Raw genomic sequence first — 17,158 nt, forward strand, 5'->3', positions numbered from 1 at the left:
TAGTAGTGGTTTCTTTGGGAAGGAAAAATAATAAAACTAGAGAGATTATTTTAATTTATTTGTAATAATTTGTTTTCTCATGTTACACTTGTTTTGTTCTGGCCTACAAAAGCTAACAGCTTCCTTTCTGTGAGATGATCACTGGAAAAATGTACTATTCCTTGTAGTTTCCCTATTCTCTGCCTATGCTTTGGTAACTACTTCCCTTAAAAGGAAAGCTTCCTCCAATTATCCCAATGTGAGTATGCCATCCATGTTCCTCCTGACACACTAAAATTGCCTGTTTACTATGGGACAGGAAGGTTTTCTCATTCCACATGTCAACTCAATGAATCCAAATACATAGCTGCATTTAACATTACATTTTTTATAGATAAAGTGACTAATAGAGGGTTTAAGTAACTTGCATAACAGCTGGTAACACAGGCCAGGATTAAACCAAAGCAGCTTGGGCTAGATCCCCTCCTCTTTCCCACTCTGCTGATGGCATTTGCCAAAGAGCAAATCATACCATAATTTTATGGGGTGGCCTGGGGAAAGAGAGGAGTGGAGGGCTAGAGAGAAAATCAGAGTTCAATATATTTGTTTAGAAATGAATCTTCAAAGATGTTTAGGTAGAAGTATTGATCAGGGCTTCCCTCTGACTACCAATGTCACTGTGGATGGAGGGTCAAAACCTGGCCTTTGTAGCCTCAGAGGACAAATCGGGAGGAAGAAGTGAGTTTTATTTGATTCAAACATTAATTAGATAGTTTTGTTTTGCATTTCTAATGGGAAGTTTGACTACAAGCTCTCTAGACTGACATAACAGCTATGTGGCATCATTAATCTCCTTTTTAAAACAATTTCCTGTAAACCATGTTTAATTTGTGGCTTCTGAGATCATAGTTGCTACTTCATGGCTATTAAGATTCAGCATTAAGTTGATATCATACTCAGCAAGGAAGGGAGAAAAGCACAAAAGTAGAGGAAAGCTTACTCTCACCCTGCCCCCAAGGCCTTCAGATGAGTTGCTGCAAATTCTGCTGACTCACTTCACATTAGCTAAAAACATATGATTTGGCTAACTCAGTTACAAGGAGAACATATTTTGTCCATAAAGTACTAGAAATATTGTTTCTCACTATAGAATTAGGTTTATCTTTTGGTAAGTAAAAGGGAATAACGCATAGGTAAGTGGTGGTGTTGCAGACAGAATGGTATGATGAAGAGGAAAGCTTTACTTCTGGGAGTCTGAAGTAAACATCCTGTCTTAATCTGCTTTCCCTTGTTACAACAAATTACCTGAGACTCCATGACTTATGAAGAGCAGGGTTTTACTTTCATACCTGGTTCTATAAACTGAGAAGTCTAAGATTCGAGAGTTGTATCTAGTGAGGGCCTCCTTTTCCCTCAGCTCGTGGTGGAAAGTGGGAGGGCAAGCAAGGACATGTGAAAGAAGCAAAACACTAGGGACAGCCTTGCTCCTTAACAACTCATTCTCAAGAACATCCCTGGAGGGCAGACTTACTTGAGAAAGGCATTTATCCATTTATGAGGGCTTCACTGATATGACCAAAAAAATAAAAAAGAAAAAAGAACAGGACTGGGCCTCACCTCCCAACACTGCCACATGGCAAACGAGCCTTAGTGTGAGGTTTTGGTCAGACAAACCACATTTATGTCATGGCAGGGACCCAAGGCTAACCAACAGCGCTTCTAAGGAGGGTGTGTATTTTGGTCATGGTCTACATGGTTAGTTGGCAAGTCTCTGAGGGAACTAAAGTCGAGCCTGGTCCTCACACTTCAGTATAGTTAAACTGTAGTATGACAAGGGCTGAGATCCTTAGCCCAGCTTTGGGAGGTTGTATTCTACACAGGAACCCATGACCAACAGGGGAGATAGAGGCTACCATATAGCAGGCACTCCACTATCTAATTCACACACTGAAGTGGGTCCACACAACAGGACTTGTCTAATTCTCATTAAGATAACATTCTTAGACAATGCTATGATACTGGGAGATATTTCTACTTGTTTAATGAATTTGTTTATGTTTTCAGTATCGGAGATGTACTGGTGGTACAGGTACTCCATCTTACTTGTTTCAAGGGTTCCAAAGAGAAGTAAAACCAGCTTTAGAAATAGCCCAAGAAGTTTAGCATACCCTAAGGAAACAGATATAAACCTCTGTAATTATTCATATTCAAAGAACCCCAGAAAATTAAAAATAGTAGGGAACTTAGAGGTCATCTATTCAAATCCCTCATTCAGATGTGGGAATGAAAACCTTTTTAAAAAATATTGTGAAGAAGATGGAGACAAAAGATCGAAATCTCCTCCATCATCCAACTATGATGCTTATACTGTGGAAAGAGAATTGAGTCCGAGACATATTGGCTTAGAAAGATCAAGAAAGAAAGACATTGCTTTTAAAATGTCCTCCAGTGCTGTGTTAGATGATATGATGTAGTGAGGACATGGACTAACAGAATGTTCTTCCAACAGATTGTTTGTCTGGGGAGGATGTTGTTCTCCAGGGAAAGGGACAGCCTTTACAACAGCCACAGCTGACCTTGGGGATAAGTACTACATTAGGGTAATTACACCAGAGAAGCAGCTCTCACAGAACTATGTCAACTGTCTGTTCCCTTTAGAGACAGAGCAGGACTCCTTGTTTTCAGAATCTCCTGGTCAAAGAAGCATGGGGTCTGGACTCAGCACCATCCTGCTTGGGATGCCAGCTAGCTGGGGAAAGGCCAGTAAACAAAGTATGCCCCTCTCCCTTTGTTAGCTCCTGGTCTTGTTGGGGACTGTAGTGTTCTTGACTTGGATCTTCTCTCTATATGATCAAGATACTTAAAACTCTTCCTTCTCTACCCCAGCCTTTAGGGTCCAGCCAAGACATCTTCACAAGACCCAGTTTAAAAACCTTGTGTGATGGCTACAGCATGACAGGCTCAGTATAGAAACCTGAATACCACACAAAGGTGTCATCTCACATCCCATTGGCACCCTTGGAAGAAACTCTTTCTCTTTCTTTCTTTTCTTTTCTTTTATTTCTCTATTTTTTCAGGGTAGGGTCTCACTCTAGCCTGGCTGACCTGAAATTCACTATGAGTCTCAGGGTGGCCTCAAACTCGCAGTAATCCTCCTAACTCTGACCCCTGATTGCTGGGATTAAAGGCATAAACCACCATGCCCAATATGCTGGTTTGATTCAGGTGTCCCCATAAACTTAGGTGTATTGAATGCTAGGTTTGCAGCTGATAGAGATTTGGGAATTAAAGCCTCCTGGAGGCAGTGTATTATTGGGGGCAGGGTTATGGGTCTTACAGCCAGTTTTCCCTTGCCGGTGTTTGGCATAGTTTCCTGTTGCTCTTGTCTACCTTCTGTTGGCCTGGGGGTGACATTCACCCTCTGCTCATGTCATCATTTCCCCCCCACCATCATGGAGCGTCCCCTCAAGTCTGTAAGCCAAAATAAACCCTTTTCTCCCAAAAGCTGATGTTGGTTGGGCGATTTCTGCCAGCAATTTGAACCTTACTGCCACACTTGGCTTGAAACACTTTTTAAATATTTTTATTTTGTTTATGAGAGAGAGAGAGGTAGAAAGAGAAATGGAATGAGCATGCCAGGACCTTCAGGGGCTGCAAACAAACTCTACCTTGTGTATCTGGCTTATGGGATCCTGGGAAATGAACCTGGGTCCTTTTGCTTTGCAGGCAAATGCTTTAACCATTAAGCTATCTCTCCAGTAGGGAAGAAACTCTTTCAGGATTCAGTTTTCCAATGATGAAGTCTAATACAGAAATTGAAAGCCTTAAGGAACTTCAGTGTCAAGGGAAAGTTAAAGATAACAGAGATAATTTCAATAGCATCTGTTTTCCAGGAGCTCACTTTGTGAAATGTCTCATAAGCACTTTCCTGGCCCTTGTCCTCTTTTTGCTTCACTTTATAGAAGCCATTGAGGTGCCAAAGTCTTAATGTTCCCAAGGCACAGCAAAGAAGTGATACAATTGTATTTTTAACCCTGTCTTCACTCAGTTTTCTTTCCCACTCTGTTCTTCTGCCTTCTGAGAAGTCACTGAAAACTTTTGAGATAAATGTTTATAAAAAGCTCAAGACAATAAAGCAGATCGTAAAACATAACATATCATGACGTAGACTTGCTACAGCTAAATTTCAAATTAGTGAACTGGAAGATAACATTGAGAATACTCCTTGAAAACGCTACCCAGAAATTTAAGTGAAAATGTTCTTAAGTAGAATGGGATTCTCAGCTTCATCCATGGAAGGTCCCAGTGGAGCACAAGCAACCGTGGAAAGAAGTTATGTGAAAATAATGGTGAAGATTACCTAAAAACTGAAGAAAGATGTGAGATCATATTGAAAAGTTCAGTCAAGGTGTGACAGACTTGTTTAGCCACAGTTGGGCACATGGCTCTTAAGGAAGGGGTTTTATATTTTATGTCACATCCTTGCCACACCTACCATGAAGGCTTCAGTCGCAGAACTCAGCTCACCCAGTCAGATTTCTCTCAAATATGCACCCTTCCCAGGAGTGGGTAGACTCCTCCTCTCAGCCCCATTGGCTGGGATACCTCATGCAGGTGTGCCCACCTCTTCCTGAGCATGGACTCCATAATACATCTCATTTGCACCCAAGAGGAAGGTCTTCTCTCCTCACTGGGCTTTGAGCTGCACACAACTCTGGCCTGGGTCTTCTGAAAGATTATTTTTCTCCCACCCTGGCAGCCTGGCTAGGAAGGGACATATTATTACTGTTTTTAATCTCTTTGGAAGCATACACTTTTAAAAAACCCTTTCTCGCAGCTTTTGGATCTAAGGTCCATGTTGGTTTATATGGGCTTCTGGAACACATGGTGTATTTTCTCTGATCTTTCTGGTCACTTTCCCATCCCCTTTGGCCCTGAAACCCTCCACCCATCTCCCTCTATAATGTCCCTTTATGTCTGACTAAAGTGTGTTGGTATAAAAATCAGTCTCAGTCTGAGTTGCCAATGTTTTGGTTAATTAACAGACATGAACTCAGTGTTTGGGGTTCCAGGAAACACTCTGCTCCCCCCTACAACTTTTCTGTAACAAAGGAGTATTAAAAGCAAAGCCACAGTTCAAAAGGTTTGCTGTCCTGAAAGACTGCTCTCTATGGAGCAACCCCCGTGACAGGAGAGTTCAGCTAGTGAGGCCCTGCCAAGAAAATCCCTTCCAAGTGCTCAGAGCAAAGGACCCTGAACCACAATGCCCCAGCTAACCCAACTTTCTTTTTGAAATTCAAAAATTTACAATCTACTGCTATGAATCCATGAGAGAAGAACTGTGAGCTAAAATATACAGAAAAATGACTCAAAAAAAGAATAAAAAGAGGGGGAGAGAGGAAAAGTAATTATAGGAAGTACATAAATATATAAACAAAAAACAGTATAATGTACTGACAAACCTTTCTGAATAGAGACCAAAATCTTAGGAAAGTAACAACTTACTGCTGTGTGTGTGTGTGTGTGTGTGTGTGTGTGTGTGTGTGTGTAAGAGAGAGAGAGAAAGAGACAGAGAAAGACAGAAGCAGATAAAGCTTACATGTTGTCCTTAGCTAGAAATATAATGATGAGTAAAAATAACAGTAGAGGAGGAGCTACTGGATACAAGGCAACCCAAACCTTTTGTTTTGTTTGGTAAAGAAAAATATACTGTTTAGTCTGTTAAACAAAATTCACTTACTATATATATGTATGAAAAATTAATATATTTATTATATGTAGTTAGTCATTGAAATAACAGAATGTCTAAGCTCCCAAATAAGTAAAGCATAATAAGGATAGCTAAAATTGAAGGTTATTATATTAATAAATAGAAGATAGTACTGCAAGAGTACAGGTAAATATATCAATAAGCATAAAAGATGAAAGATTACTATACTTACCAATTATCAAAAAAATGTGGATGGACTCTGGTATTTGGCACATTCAGAGAAATATTTTTAACTTAAAAATCTAAGTGGAAAAGAAAAATAATCAACTACTAACAAGAGACAAATATTTTTTAAAGGTGATGTACAAAAGGTCATGTCAGATTTTTATACCAAATATTATTGAAAGACAGTGGCAGATATAATAAAAAATTAAATAACAATTAGAGATAAAGTGATCAAGACCTTGGAGAAATCTAAATACAGCTTCATAGCATTCAAAACAAATATTGATTTTTTTTTTAATCACTAAAAGGAGCTAAAAAGTTTATGTAATTCTCTGGGTATAGTGGTACACATCTGTAATCCTAGCCTTTGGGAGGTAGGGGCAGAAGGATCAGGAGTTTGGAGGACAGCTTTAAGGACATAGTAATTTAATAAGTTCATAATCAGGATGTGGGCTTGGGGAAGGTTTCGCAGGTAAAAATCTTAGCTGTACAAGTGTGATGACCTGAATTCAGACCCTCAGAGCATACATAAAAGCCAGACATAATCATGAGGATCTGCAGTCCCATCACACATACAAAGACATGGAGGCAGAGAAATGAGACTTCCAAGAAGCTTAGGAGCCAGTTAGCCTGGAATATGCAGTGGCAAACAAGAGAGCCTGCCTCAAACAAGGTGGGAGGTGAGAACTGACTGACAGCCAATGCTGTCTTTTGACCTCCCATAGGGGCCATGGCCTATGTGCACTCACACACACCATTGTGTAAGCAATACACACACACATACACACACTTAGCAAATTGGCTTGGGCTACAAGAGATTCTCGAAAGTAAACCATTATACATATAATTATCAGTGATCTAATTGTACATTTTCCTTCTACTAGTTTTGGTTTCATCATTCCTATACAGATATTATCACACAGTACTGAAAATCAAATAGTAAAAACATGGACATATAAAATGAAGAGAAGAAAAACTCCATGACAAGTATAGAAATAAACCAAATCTCAAATTCACTACTATTCACATAGGTAAAAATTAAAACGGCATGCTTTTTAACAGCTGTCACTGGAAAACTCTAAAGGCTGGAAGATGTTGAAAACTGGAAAAAATGAGAAGGAAGTGATAAGTTAGGGGACCAGATTCATATTATCACTCTATGATCTTGCAGTATTACACTTCATGAGCCAGTAATTTTCCTTTATGAACTACATTAGAGAAACTGCTGCAAGAGACAAATGCAGGGATGCTAAAATGCTGTCGCCAAAACAAACAAAAAAATTGTAAGTGACCTACATGTTTGAGGATGGACCTACAGAGAAATGCATTGATATTTGCATGAAGTAGAAGTGTCTCTAGCAATGACATCAGGGATCCCGTGTATACATGATTCAGTTAAAATGAATCAGAGCAGGTGATTAGGCAGGAGACTCAGTGAATGGAGACTTCCAGTGACTCCCATACTAGCACTCTGGAGTCTACACTCCTGTGGCATCATTAGGCACAGATAGATATATCTTTCAAGTATCCCTTGAGCTCCTTCTCCATCTCATTAGTTAGCCATTTTGAGTTTATGCTTCAGAATGTCTTGACCTGTTTCTCCCTTTTTTGCCATTTTAACTAATTGCCTTTTCTATACACTTACTATCATTTTGCTATGTGGATTTAGTTACTTTTCTTGTTTCTGTGACAAAATTACTGATGAAAGCAACTTAAGAAAGGATCTGCTTATTTTGGCTTACCATTTTAGGGTTTACTCCATTATAATGAGCAGGAACACAAGGCAGCTGGTCACATTGCCCCAGTAGTCACCCGGTGCCCAAAGATGTGACTGCTGCTGCTCAGCTTGCTTTTCCTATTTTATATAGTCCCCAACCCCAGCCCTAGAAGTGGCATTGTCCCATGCTTAGGACGGGTCTTCCCATCTCAATTAACCCAATCTACAAACTCAAGATATACCCAGAGGTTTGTCGCCTAGGTTTTTCTAGATCTTGTCAAGTTGCAAATTAATCATCATTGTATGTGTGTATGTATGTATGTATTTATGTACTTCAGAGAGAAAGGGATAAGAGGTGGCATTAATATCTTTTTAATTATGACCTACGGGAAGAAATAAACTTTACCTAGGATCCTGTGTACATATACATATTGATAACTAAAGCAGAATTTTTTTTTTCCTGAAATCAATACTTACTATTGCCATGCATTTTGTTATTTTAATTTTTATTTAATATAAAGCACTAGGTCAGAAAACACTAAGTTGACTTTATAAGACTTTATAGGTCTTCATCAACAATTTTAAAATTGGAGAACCACGTAATACAAATAATTTTAGAACAAAGTGAAAATTATTATAATGATATTTATTACCAGATTTAGAGCTTTTCTCAGAGATTACACAATGCTGATTATTTTCAGCTTGTACTCATGCCTGTTGTAGGCATTTGCATATTAATTTATCTGTATCTTCAGCAGGATGAGACACAGTTCAGGTAAATTTTGAGCTACATACTTCATGAGTAATAAGAGGCCAGGAAAGGTTGAAGAGCAAGGAAACGCAAGCCTAGCCAAGCATTACCAGGAGAGGGGTTGTGGGGATGGGTCTAAGTAATTACCAAAACCAGTTATCCATTTAAGGAATAACAAAATAATACGAAATTAGGAGCCTCTTACTGAACCTGGAGCTGCTGATTTTTTCTTTAGACTTGCTGACCAGGGAATCTCCTGCTTCTACCCCTCAGCCCTGGGGTTCCAAGCCTCCTTGGCTTTTCACATGTGTTGGAAACCCGTCCTCCTCTTGAGGCAGAAAGCGTTCCTACCCAGTAACCCATCTCCCCAGCCTCGCTATGTGTCTCGATTTACATAAATCGCAATTTTGTTGCCTCCATCACTAAACTCCAAAGAATCTTGCCTAAAGGCCCTGGACAGCTCACAACATCCTGGGCCTGCTTCCATGGCTCACACACCTGGTGTAATAGAGGATGCATTCGGATCTCGTGAGCAGAGGGCGTGCCTCTTCTCTGAATTCCCAGCGCCCATCTGAGTGTCTGGCACATGGCCATTACTCACGTACACATTCCCCCCACCATGAAAGAAAGATTTTTATTACACTGTAAAGGAAAAAGGAGCTAAATGATGTATGCAAGATTCCTTGCCAATATCTTTGACAGATCAAAAATGGCTAAAGATACTTTGCTTCTCCAAGAAACCTCACATCTCTGTTGTGGCTCACCTAGAATTCCAAACTTCAAACAAGAATGGCCTGTGTACAGCTTAGGGCCCAACCAGGCCCTGGAAGAATCAGTAACAGATGTCTGTGATAAGAACAGTCAGAAGTTCTGTTAACAGCAGTGCCTGCCGCCAGGAAGGGTCCCAGCCTCGCTGGCCTCCTGCACAACTGCTTCTGTTCTCCAGCGTGCAATTTCCCCTACGGCTCTGGATTGGTCCACAGAGCCACGGGGGGGGCGGGGAGAGAGCCTGTATATAGCTTGCAGAGGGAAAGGAAGTCCTGACAGTTTGAAAGTTTACAGAGACCCACTCCTCCTTAAAGAAGTTTATCTTCAACGCCGAGGAGCTGAACCACTCGCCAAAATGTGTAAAGGACTTGCAGCTCTGCCCCATTCCTGCCTGGAAAGGTGAGAGCCGAGCTATTCTAGATAGATTCCAGTTATGCAGGCGTGGGGAGTCTGCTCAGGGAAGGATAGCAAGAGGCAAGAGAGGTACTGGAGCTTGGGCTAAACTGAGGTGAAACAGGTGCTTCATTGGAGATGGGAATTCTTTCTTATCTGTAAGCAGTCCAGAGATGGTTAAAGAACTCAGTTTAGAGGCACACGAAGGGATATTTCATATTTCATTTAATACCCAGAACATCATTTTCTTCAAGATGCCTGTTCTGTAGGAGATGTATGTTTCAGTAGGTACATTCTACTGTCAAGTTGCCTGGGTTTGAAACCTAGCTCCACTACTTACTATTTGTACGGCTTTGGACACTTTGTTTACCCTTTCTATATCTCAGTTTCCATATCTGTAAAATAGAGTTCTGAAAAAGCATCTATCTCGCAGGCCAATTATAAGGATGGAGTGAATTTTCATGTGTTTGAAATGCTCAGAAGATTGACACCTAAGGGTGCTACATAAATGATGACCTTTGTTAATGCCTAGAGACTAGGGGAAGGAGAATTTCTCGTTGTTTTGGTGCTCTGCCTTCTCTAGCTAGAAGTAGATGAAATGCTGGGTAGAAGATAAGCCCTTAGGACACAGGCATTATTTGTTAGCAGAAGTGCTCAGATAAAAGAGTTGTCCCCGGGCTACACAATATTCTGGGAGGAATCCTAAATGTCTAAAGAACATAGAAGAGCCAACATCTTGTTAGAAGACTGCTTCTCCTTTTGTTAACAAATTTGCCTAAATTTACTTTGATCTGTGATTATTAGAAGAAACAACAGTTTACCCTTATTACTAACTCTAGCCTTAAAGACACTGCTAATGTTTATCTGAGAAGGTCATATTGTTTTAGTTGGCTTTATTTTTAACCTCTGCTTTTTAAAAGTTCAGGTTTTTTTGTCACGATTCCCATCCTAGAAATAAATTCAAAATAATTTCTGAGGAGATACCAATGTAGGGTAATCATTGCTTCCACTAAGGCTTTCTAGTGATTGGAAATGAAACTTTGAGGGAGCCTTTCAAAATCTCAGATTCTTCAGATAGATGAACATAAAAGCAGCTTTTAAGTCTAGTAGATTGTAACTGTGGCCTCAGTTCTGTTCACTGGACTACGAGGAGGAAGATGGGTTCCAGGGCAGGATAGGGTGGATTGGGCTGTGTCTTGCCACTTACTGTGGAAAACCTCAGAAACGGGGAGCTGAAAGGCAGCCAAGCTTCTTTGAATATGAGATGATGCACAATTGCTTCTTTTTCCGCTATTGCAAGTCTGAGGATGGCGCCTTGATGTTCTGATATGAATGGATGCCTTTAACCCATGTGCAACTGGCAGACGTTGCACAGGTGCACACAGTAGATAAATCTTGCTTCATTACCAGCTGAACAGCTGACTCTGAAAAGACTGTTACATCAGTCTACCAGGGGTTCTGTGATCCTATGACACGTGGTTGGCTTGGACTTGGTGAGTAATTGATAAACATTTGTTGAAATCTTAGCATTGTTACTATTTCTCTATATATTCATGCAAATATACATAATGTTTATGGAGACAGGACAGAACATTTTATCATTTATTTCTGTTACTGTTATGTACCTGATTTACTACTGATATAAGTATTTGTTTATGCTGAAGACTAAACCCCAAATTTTCATGAATGCTGAGCAAAAGGTCTATGACTAAACTGTTGCCCCTGCCTCTTGCTTTGTGAATCTTTTAATACTTAATAAATTCTTATGCTTTGCCACATAACTAGTGTTTGTGCAGGAAATACCAATAACTATCAAATTTTTTAGTAGATTGATTCTTTTTAATCTGTTAGAGTGTGTAGAAACCAGCAGTTATAATATGCTATTCTATGTGATTTCGTGATTTGTTACCATTTTTAATTAAGTCACATTTCTAGATGCAATTCTGCCTCTCCTTGTTCCAAAGAAATGGAATCATGAGGTGTTGCAGCTATATCACCCACCCATGGGCAGGACCTGAGACTGGCATACATTCCTGTGAATACCTGTTTTCAAACTTGCCTTCAGTGACCCTTCCCTCCCTTACCTGCACAGGCTCCGCCTTTTCACATCTTTTCTCTACACAGTGTGGTAAGGCCCAATGTTTACATAAACACATTTTAAAATCCATATAAAATAAATTAGAATAACAAAGATGCATTACAAACAACTAAGGAGAGCAATAGGCCAGAGCCAATTTTTATATATTTATAGAAACTATTCTACATTGATTTAGAGTTTAAGACAGTTGCTCATTAAAACTCCCAGTAGAGAGACCTTATATATTCTGTATTTTTAAAGGGCCACATAATCCAGACATTTGAGCAGCAAGTCACCACCATCACAGGATTTCCACCCTCTGCCATATTGAGTTCTGTATAGGGGGAATCCTATAAAGCCAATATGGTTAAGAAAGAATTGAGTCCATATTGAAAGTCATTTTTCTACTATGATTTTCAAATTTAAGTTTTAGGCTTCTTTTGAAATTCATTTCAGGGTCTCTCAGAGGTGTAAAGACATAATGACAGAGCCTCTACTGGGCTTATTTACATGTTGTTCAACAAGCTGACAGGCTTAGGATATCACTGAGAGGATGATAGACTTCATAGTGTTAAGAAAATGCATTACCTAATAAAATTCAAAGTGAGAAAGTCACTAAGAAACCCTTTCTCAGCTCTTATTGATGAAACAACTTTAATTGTTTCTCCAGATTATCTTCAATGCCCTGTGCACAAGCATCCTTTAGGCATCTAGATAAATGAACCAGACCCTCCCAACAACAAAATTTTATCCCAATTGGGGAAGCAAAATAGGAAAAGTTAGTCAGCAGTGTTTCAATATAGTATAAACAAATGAATACATGGAGTATGAAGAAGAACAAAAGTGAGTACGTGGGTGGTAGTGGGGGAAGATGTGATGAGAAGCTGCAGGAAAGATGTTTGAACTAAGTTTTAGAGGACAAGGATTAATGATGTCCAAATATGAAGGGGACATACAAGGAATGTCTTTGAGACCAAGGTGATAGGGCAACATGTACAAAGACATGAAGGTGAGAGAGCCTAGAAAGTTTAGCCAATGTTATGGCATCACTGTACAATCCCTATTAACTTTCAAATACAATCAAAGAGAGAAACCATGTTTGGGCACAAGCTCCTAGAGAGCACATCTCGTATATGGTCCCATGGTATCATGGTTTGTATACTAAGGATTAATATGCTGGAGGGTTGGTATGGCCTTTGAACAATGGTGTTGAATTTTTGAAGAGTGAAGGCTGTGATAAGAATCTTTCTGTCATTATAAAAAACACCTAAGAAAGTCTACTTGTCCAAGGTGAAGCTTCACATTGGCTTCTATTTTTGGAGCTTATAATTCATAGTCAATTGGCTCCATTGCTTTTGGGCCTGCTGCAAGGCAGCATGTCTTATAACAGGAGAGAGTGGCAAAGCAAAACTTCTCACTTCATAACCAGTAAGCAAAGAGAAAGATGAAGGAGTAGAGTCCCGCTAACCCATATGAGGACACGCACCCAATGGCCCACTGACTCCTGCCTCTTGAAAGTGCCACTACCTCCCAGTAGCATGTCCCTAGGGACCAAGCCTGGAACATGGATTGCTGGGGGACATTCGTATCCAAACAGCAGAGAGATTAGTGAGCTGGTCCCCACCCTGGCTCTCCTTTCCTGTTTTCTGTACATTCTCTCCTCTCACGGGTTCTCCCGCAGTGATGCCATATGCCAAGGGATCCTCAGGAGATCCAAGCTGATGCCAGGACCATGCCCTAGAACTGCAGACCCCACAGAGCTCCTGCGTGTGGAGTACTTAGCCTCAGGTATTTTGTTGTAATATCAGAAAACAAACTAATATGTTTGGGAACTTCTAAAGTGCCCACTCACAGGCTGGGAAGATGGCATGTGGGTAAAGTGCTCAACTACACAGGGGTGAGTACGTGAGTTGGGATCTCCACTCCCCCGTAAAAAGCTGAGCCCAGTGGCATCCACCTACAATTCCAGCATTGGGAAGCCCAGAACAGGAATCCCTGGGGTTTACTAGTGTGTTCTCGGTTTAGCAAGAGACCATGTCTCAAAGAATAAGTAGGAACGTGATTAAGGAGACACCCAGTGACAACCTCTGGCCTCTACACACACCCAGTGTACATGCACCCCCCCCCACATATACCCACATGCACATACATACACATGCATGCAAACATGCTACATGCACATATACCACAGACACACAAAATCCATTTATAGTATTCTTGTCTTTGAGAACTGAAGATATTTGCTTAGGGGAAAGATTGTTTTCCCTTATTGCCTTAATGAATTCAATTATGGAAAAGATAATCAGACTTTAGTACCTAATAGGTCCCTAATAAATATTTTTTTCTTCAGCTATTGCTTTGATAATTTCTGGTAAATAGAGATAGGACTGCTCACAGTCAGCCTGGTATTTTCTCTGCTTTCCATAGGGATTTGGAAGAGCAAACATTGGCAGTGACTAGGTAGGGCATGATGAGAGAAAAGACCCTGTTTGTAAATCAAGACAGGTTCTGGCTGGGGATTGGTGAAGTCAGTAGGGGTAGGTGAAGAAGGAAGGTATGGAATGCTATCATCCAGGCATGACATGACCATTGCATTCATGACCTCACAGTGACTTCTGAAACCTTCACAGGACCCACAAAATACTGGGCCCTTCAACATTGCTTCATGGATGCTAGAGAAAGGTGTGGGGCTCCTGTTCCTCCTTGAGGAGTTATAAGCTGTTCATAATGGCTGTGGGAGTGCGAGATATTTTCCACAGTGGTAGGATTCACATGCTGCAGTCACTAATCACTGGCTCATATCCATGCAGAGAACCTTAACTGTGTGTGTGTGTGTGTGTGTGTGTGTGTGTGTGTGTGTGTGTGTGTCATTCAAACACAAGGCAAACAGAGACACCAAAGTAGAAGATAGATTAGTTGGGAAGAAGTGTTCAGAAGAAGGGAGACAGAGGAGGCATCAACAGAAGGTAATGGAAAGAGCTTATGATCAAAATCCATTACATACATGTATAAAATCGTCAATAAAAAAGACAATCTCTCGGGGCTAGAGAGATGGCTTAGCAGTTAAGCACTTGCCTGTGAAGCATAAGGATCCTGGTTCGAGGCTTGATTCCCCAGTACCCATGTAAACCACATGCACAAGGTGGCACAAGCATCTGGAGTTCGTTTGCAATGGCTGGAGGCCTTGGTATGCCCATTCTCTCTCTCTCTCTCGCTCTCGCTCTCTCCTCTCTCGCTCTCTCCCTCTTTCTCTCTCAGTCTGTCACCCTCAAATAAATAAATAAATAAAATAAAACCAAACTGCCTGTATTTACTGAAAAGAAAACTAATAAATTAAATTAAAAAAAAAATAAATAAATAAATAAAATAAACAACAAAAAAATTTTTTTAAAGACAATCTCTTGAATTTCTGTCATCACAACAGAAACCCTTGATAAAGGAACGAGTTGTTTGTTCATAATGATGGTGTGCCTTGGCTATTGGTGAACATTAGGGTGTTGCACAGCTCGGGCTATTTCTCATGGAGTTATGATCACAGTTTTTCTAGTGACTTTCCTTTTATATTCTAACTAGCTGCTTCTTTCCAGCCTTTCATTTAGTCTGGACTCTATGGAATCACTAGATAACAATTCAAACTACTTTCGCATCCCAAAAATGTACATTATGAAGGGTCCTTGAAGGGTTATCAAGTCTGTTTTCCTCTTCCTAACAAGAACTATAGATATAGTGGAATAGATTATATCTAAGGAGAAAGTTTATTTAAGTTTCTCTGGGCAGTGTTAATGGCTTTTTGTCTGTCATGCTGGCCAGAGAACAAAGTAGTTAAACTTTAATTAATTCAGTCTGGATCTATCATTAGAAACAGGATATGGCTGGAGGCCAGCAGATAACAGGTTTTTATCTCTTACTCCTTTAAAGTTTCAATCAGTTCTCAGATAACATTGGATCTGAGATATATTTTAAAGACTGGGTTTCAGGAGAATAAGGACAGTGAATGCCTGTTTCTGATTGCCTGAGAAAGTTACTTCAGAGATCTCACACTTGAGGAACACAGCAAACAATGCAAAGTAGGAAAGGATGTGAATTTACAATCTATCCCCTGCCTCCATATCAACACCTGAACAATTTTAGGAGTAAGGAAGGAACAGTGATAATAACTTTTCTCTTTTGCTTCCTCTTGAGGAAGCCACCAGATTTCTCCTAGCTTCATTTCCTCACCTGAAAATGAGAGTATTTATCCAGTTGGAAGGAACTATTTTGAGAAGTGAATGAAACAATGTAAACAAAATGACAAGTTTTGTAGGTAGAGCCCCTTCTATCCTTCTTTTCTTTTCCATAGGAAATCAGGAAAACATCACTTATAACTCATAAGTTACATACCAAGGCCTTGGATAAAGCTTACTTCTTTTTATACTGCTGTATCATAGACTCATCTTTTATTCAAATAATAAAGATGAATTTGTACCATTCATTTGTACCATTTCATTTATAATCTTCTCAACAGACTTTGTTAGAAAACATTAGAAACAGTCTTATAAAATATTAGAAATCTTCTTGAAAACCAAGATTAATACTAAAAATTAATAGTAACTCTTTAATACTAGTAAATATCCAATAATAATGCAAATACAGTGTCTTATTGCAACTAGAATGTATGAAATAGTTCCAAAATCTCATACATTTGAGGCTAGGTGAATCTCTTAAGCCTTCTATCATCAATAGTCTCTCTCTTTCTCATATAATATAGCATTTTACATACAATTGAAGCTATATAATACATAAGAAAGTTCCCAGGGAGGGAACATAGGCAGAGGTCCTGAACTGTAAACTTGGCTTTTACTAACTAGTCAAGGCCACCCTCTCTGGGCATAACTATATTATTTTCCATACGGCATTATCAGTGATATGTTCCTCTAAACTCCTAGCTCCATCACTTGGTTATTCTGAATTTGGGCACCATGCATTATTAGGAAAGATTCCATTTGCCTAATAAGTTAGCATTTCATTCAAGTCATGAGGAAGACCAGGGAACAAACTACTGGATGGAGCATAACAGAAGCAATCAGTATAAAATATGCATTTTTCTGTCTACTAATTTCAATCTTAATGGACTTGGTTAAGAGCTGCATAATTCTTTAAAAGATGTGTGTAATTTTAACTTGTGTGTGGAGACACAGTGAAAAATGGTGAATTCTGAGAAGGAAAAAGATGGTCTCAGCCTCTTGCTCAATAGAGGGTGAACTAGATTAGTGACTCTATCCATCATTATCCTTGAACTTTATATTAACTTTATTCCTTGGAACTTACACTGTAAGTTACTTGAGAACAGGGAGGAAAATGTAAGTCAAGACCATGAACAGGGCTGGAAAGATGGCTTAACGATTAAGCACTTGCCTGTGAAGCCTAAGGACCCTGGTTCGAGGCTCGATTCTCCAGGACCCACATTAGTCAGATGCACAAGGGGGCACACACATCTGGAGTTTGTTTGCAGTGGCTGGAAGCCCTAGTGTGCCCATTCTCTCTCTCACTCTCTCTATC

The 17,158-nt window shown here is 39.8% G+C and overlaps 1 protein-coding gene across 1 annotated transcript in view; it reads left to right on the forward strand.

Annotated features, from left to right (window-relative positions):
- The first annotated feature begins 9,417 nt into the window (after positions 1 to 9,417).
- Positions 9,418 to 17,158, forward strand: part of Rgs5 (regulator of G protein signaling 5) — a 50,709-nt gene continuing 42,968 nt past the window's right edge. The window contains exon 1 of the mRNA XM_004663293.2: positions 9,418 to 9,549. Coding sequence (XP_004663350.2) covers positions 9,506 to 9,549 — 44 coding nt within the window. The 5' untranslated portion in view covers positions 9,418 to 9,505. The remainder of the gene's footprint in view (positions 9,550 to 17,158) is intronic.

This window comes from Jaculus jaculus, chromosome 1 (assembly GCF_020740685.1).
Source record: "Jaculus jaculus isolate mJacJac1 chromosome 1, mJacJac1.mat.Y.cur, whole genome shotgun sequence".
In the NCBI taxonomy this organism is placed as follows: domain Eukaryota; kingdom Metazoa; phylum Chordata; class Mammalia; order Rodentia; family Dipodidae; genus Jaculus; species Jaculus jaculus.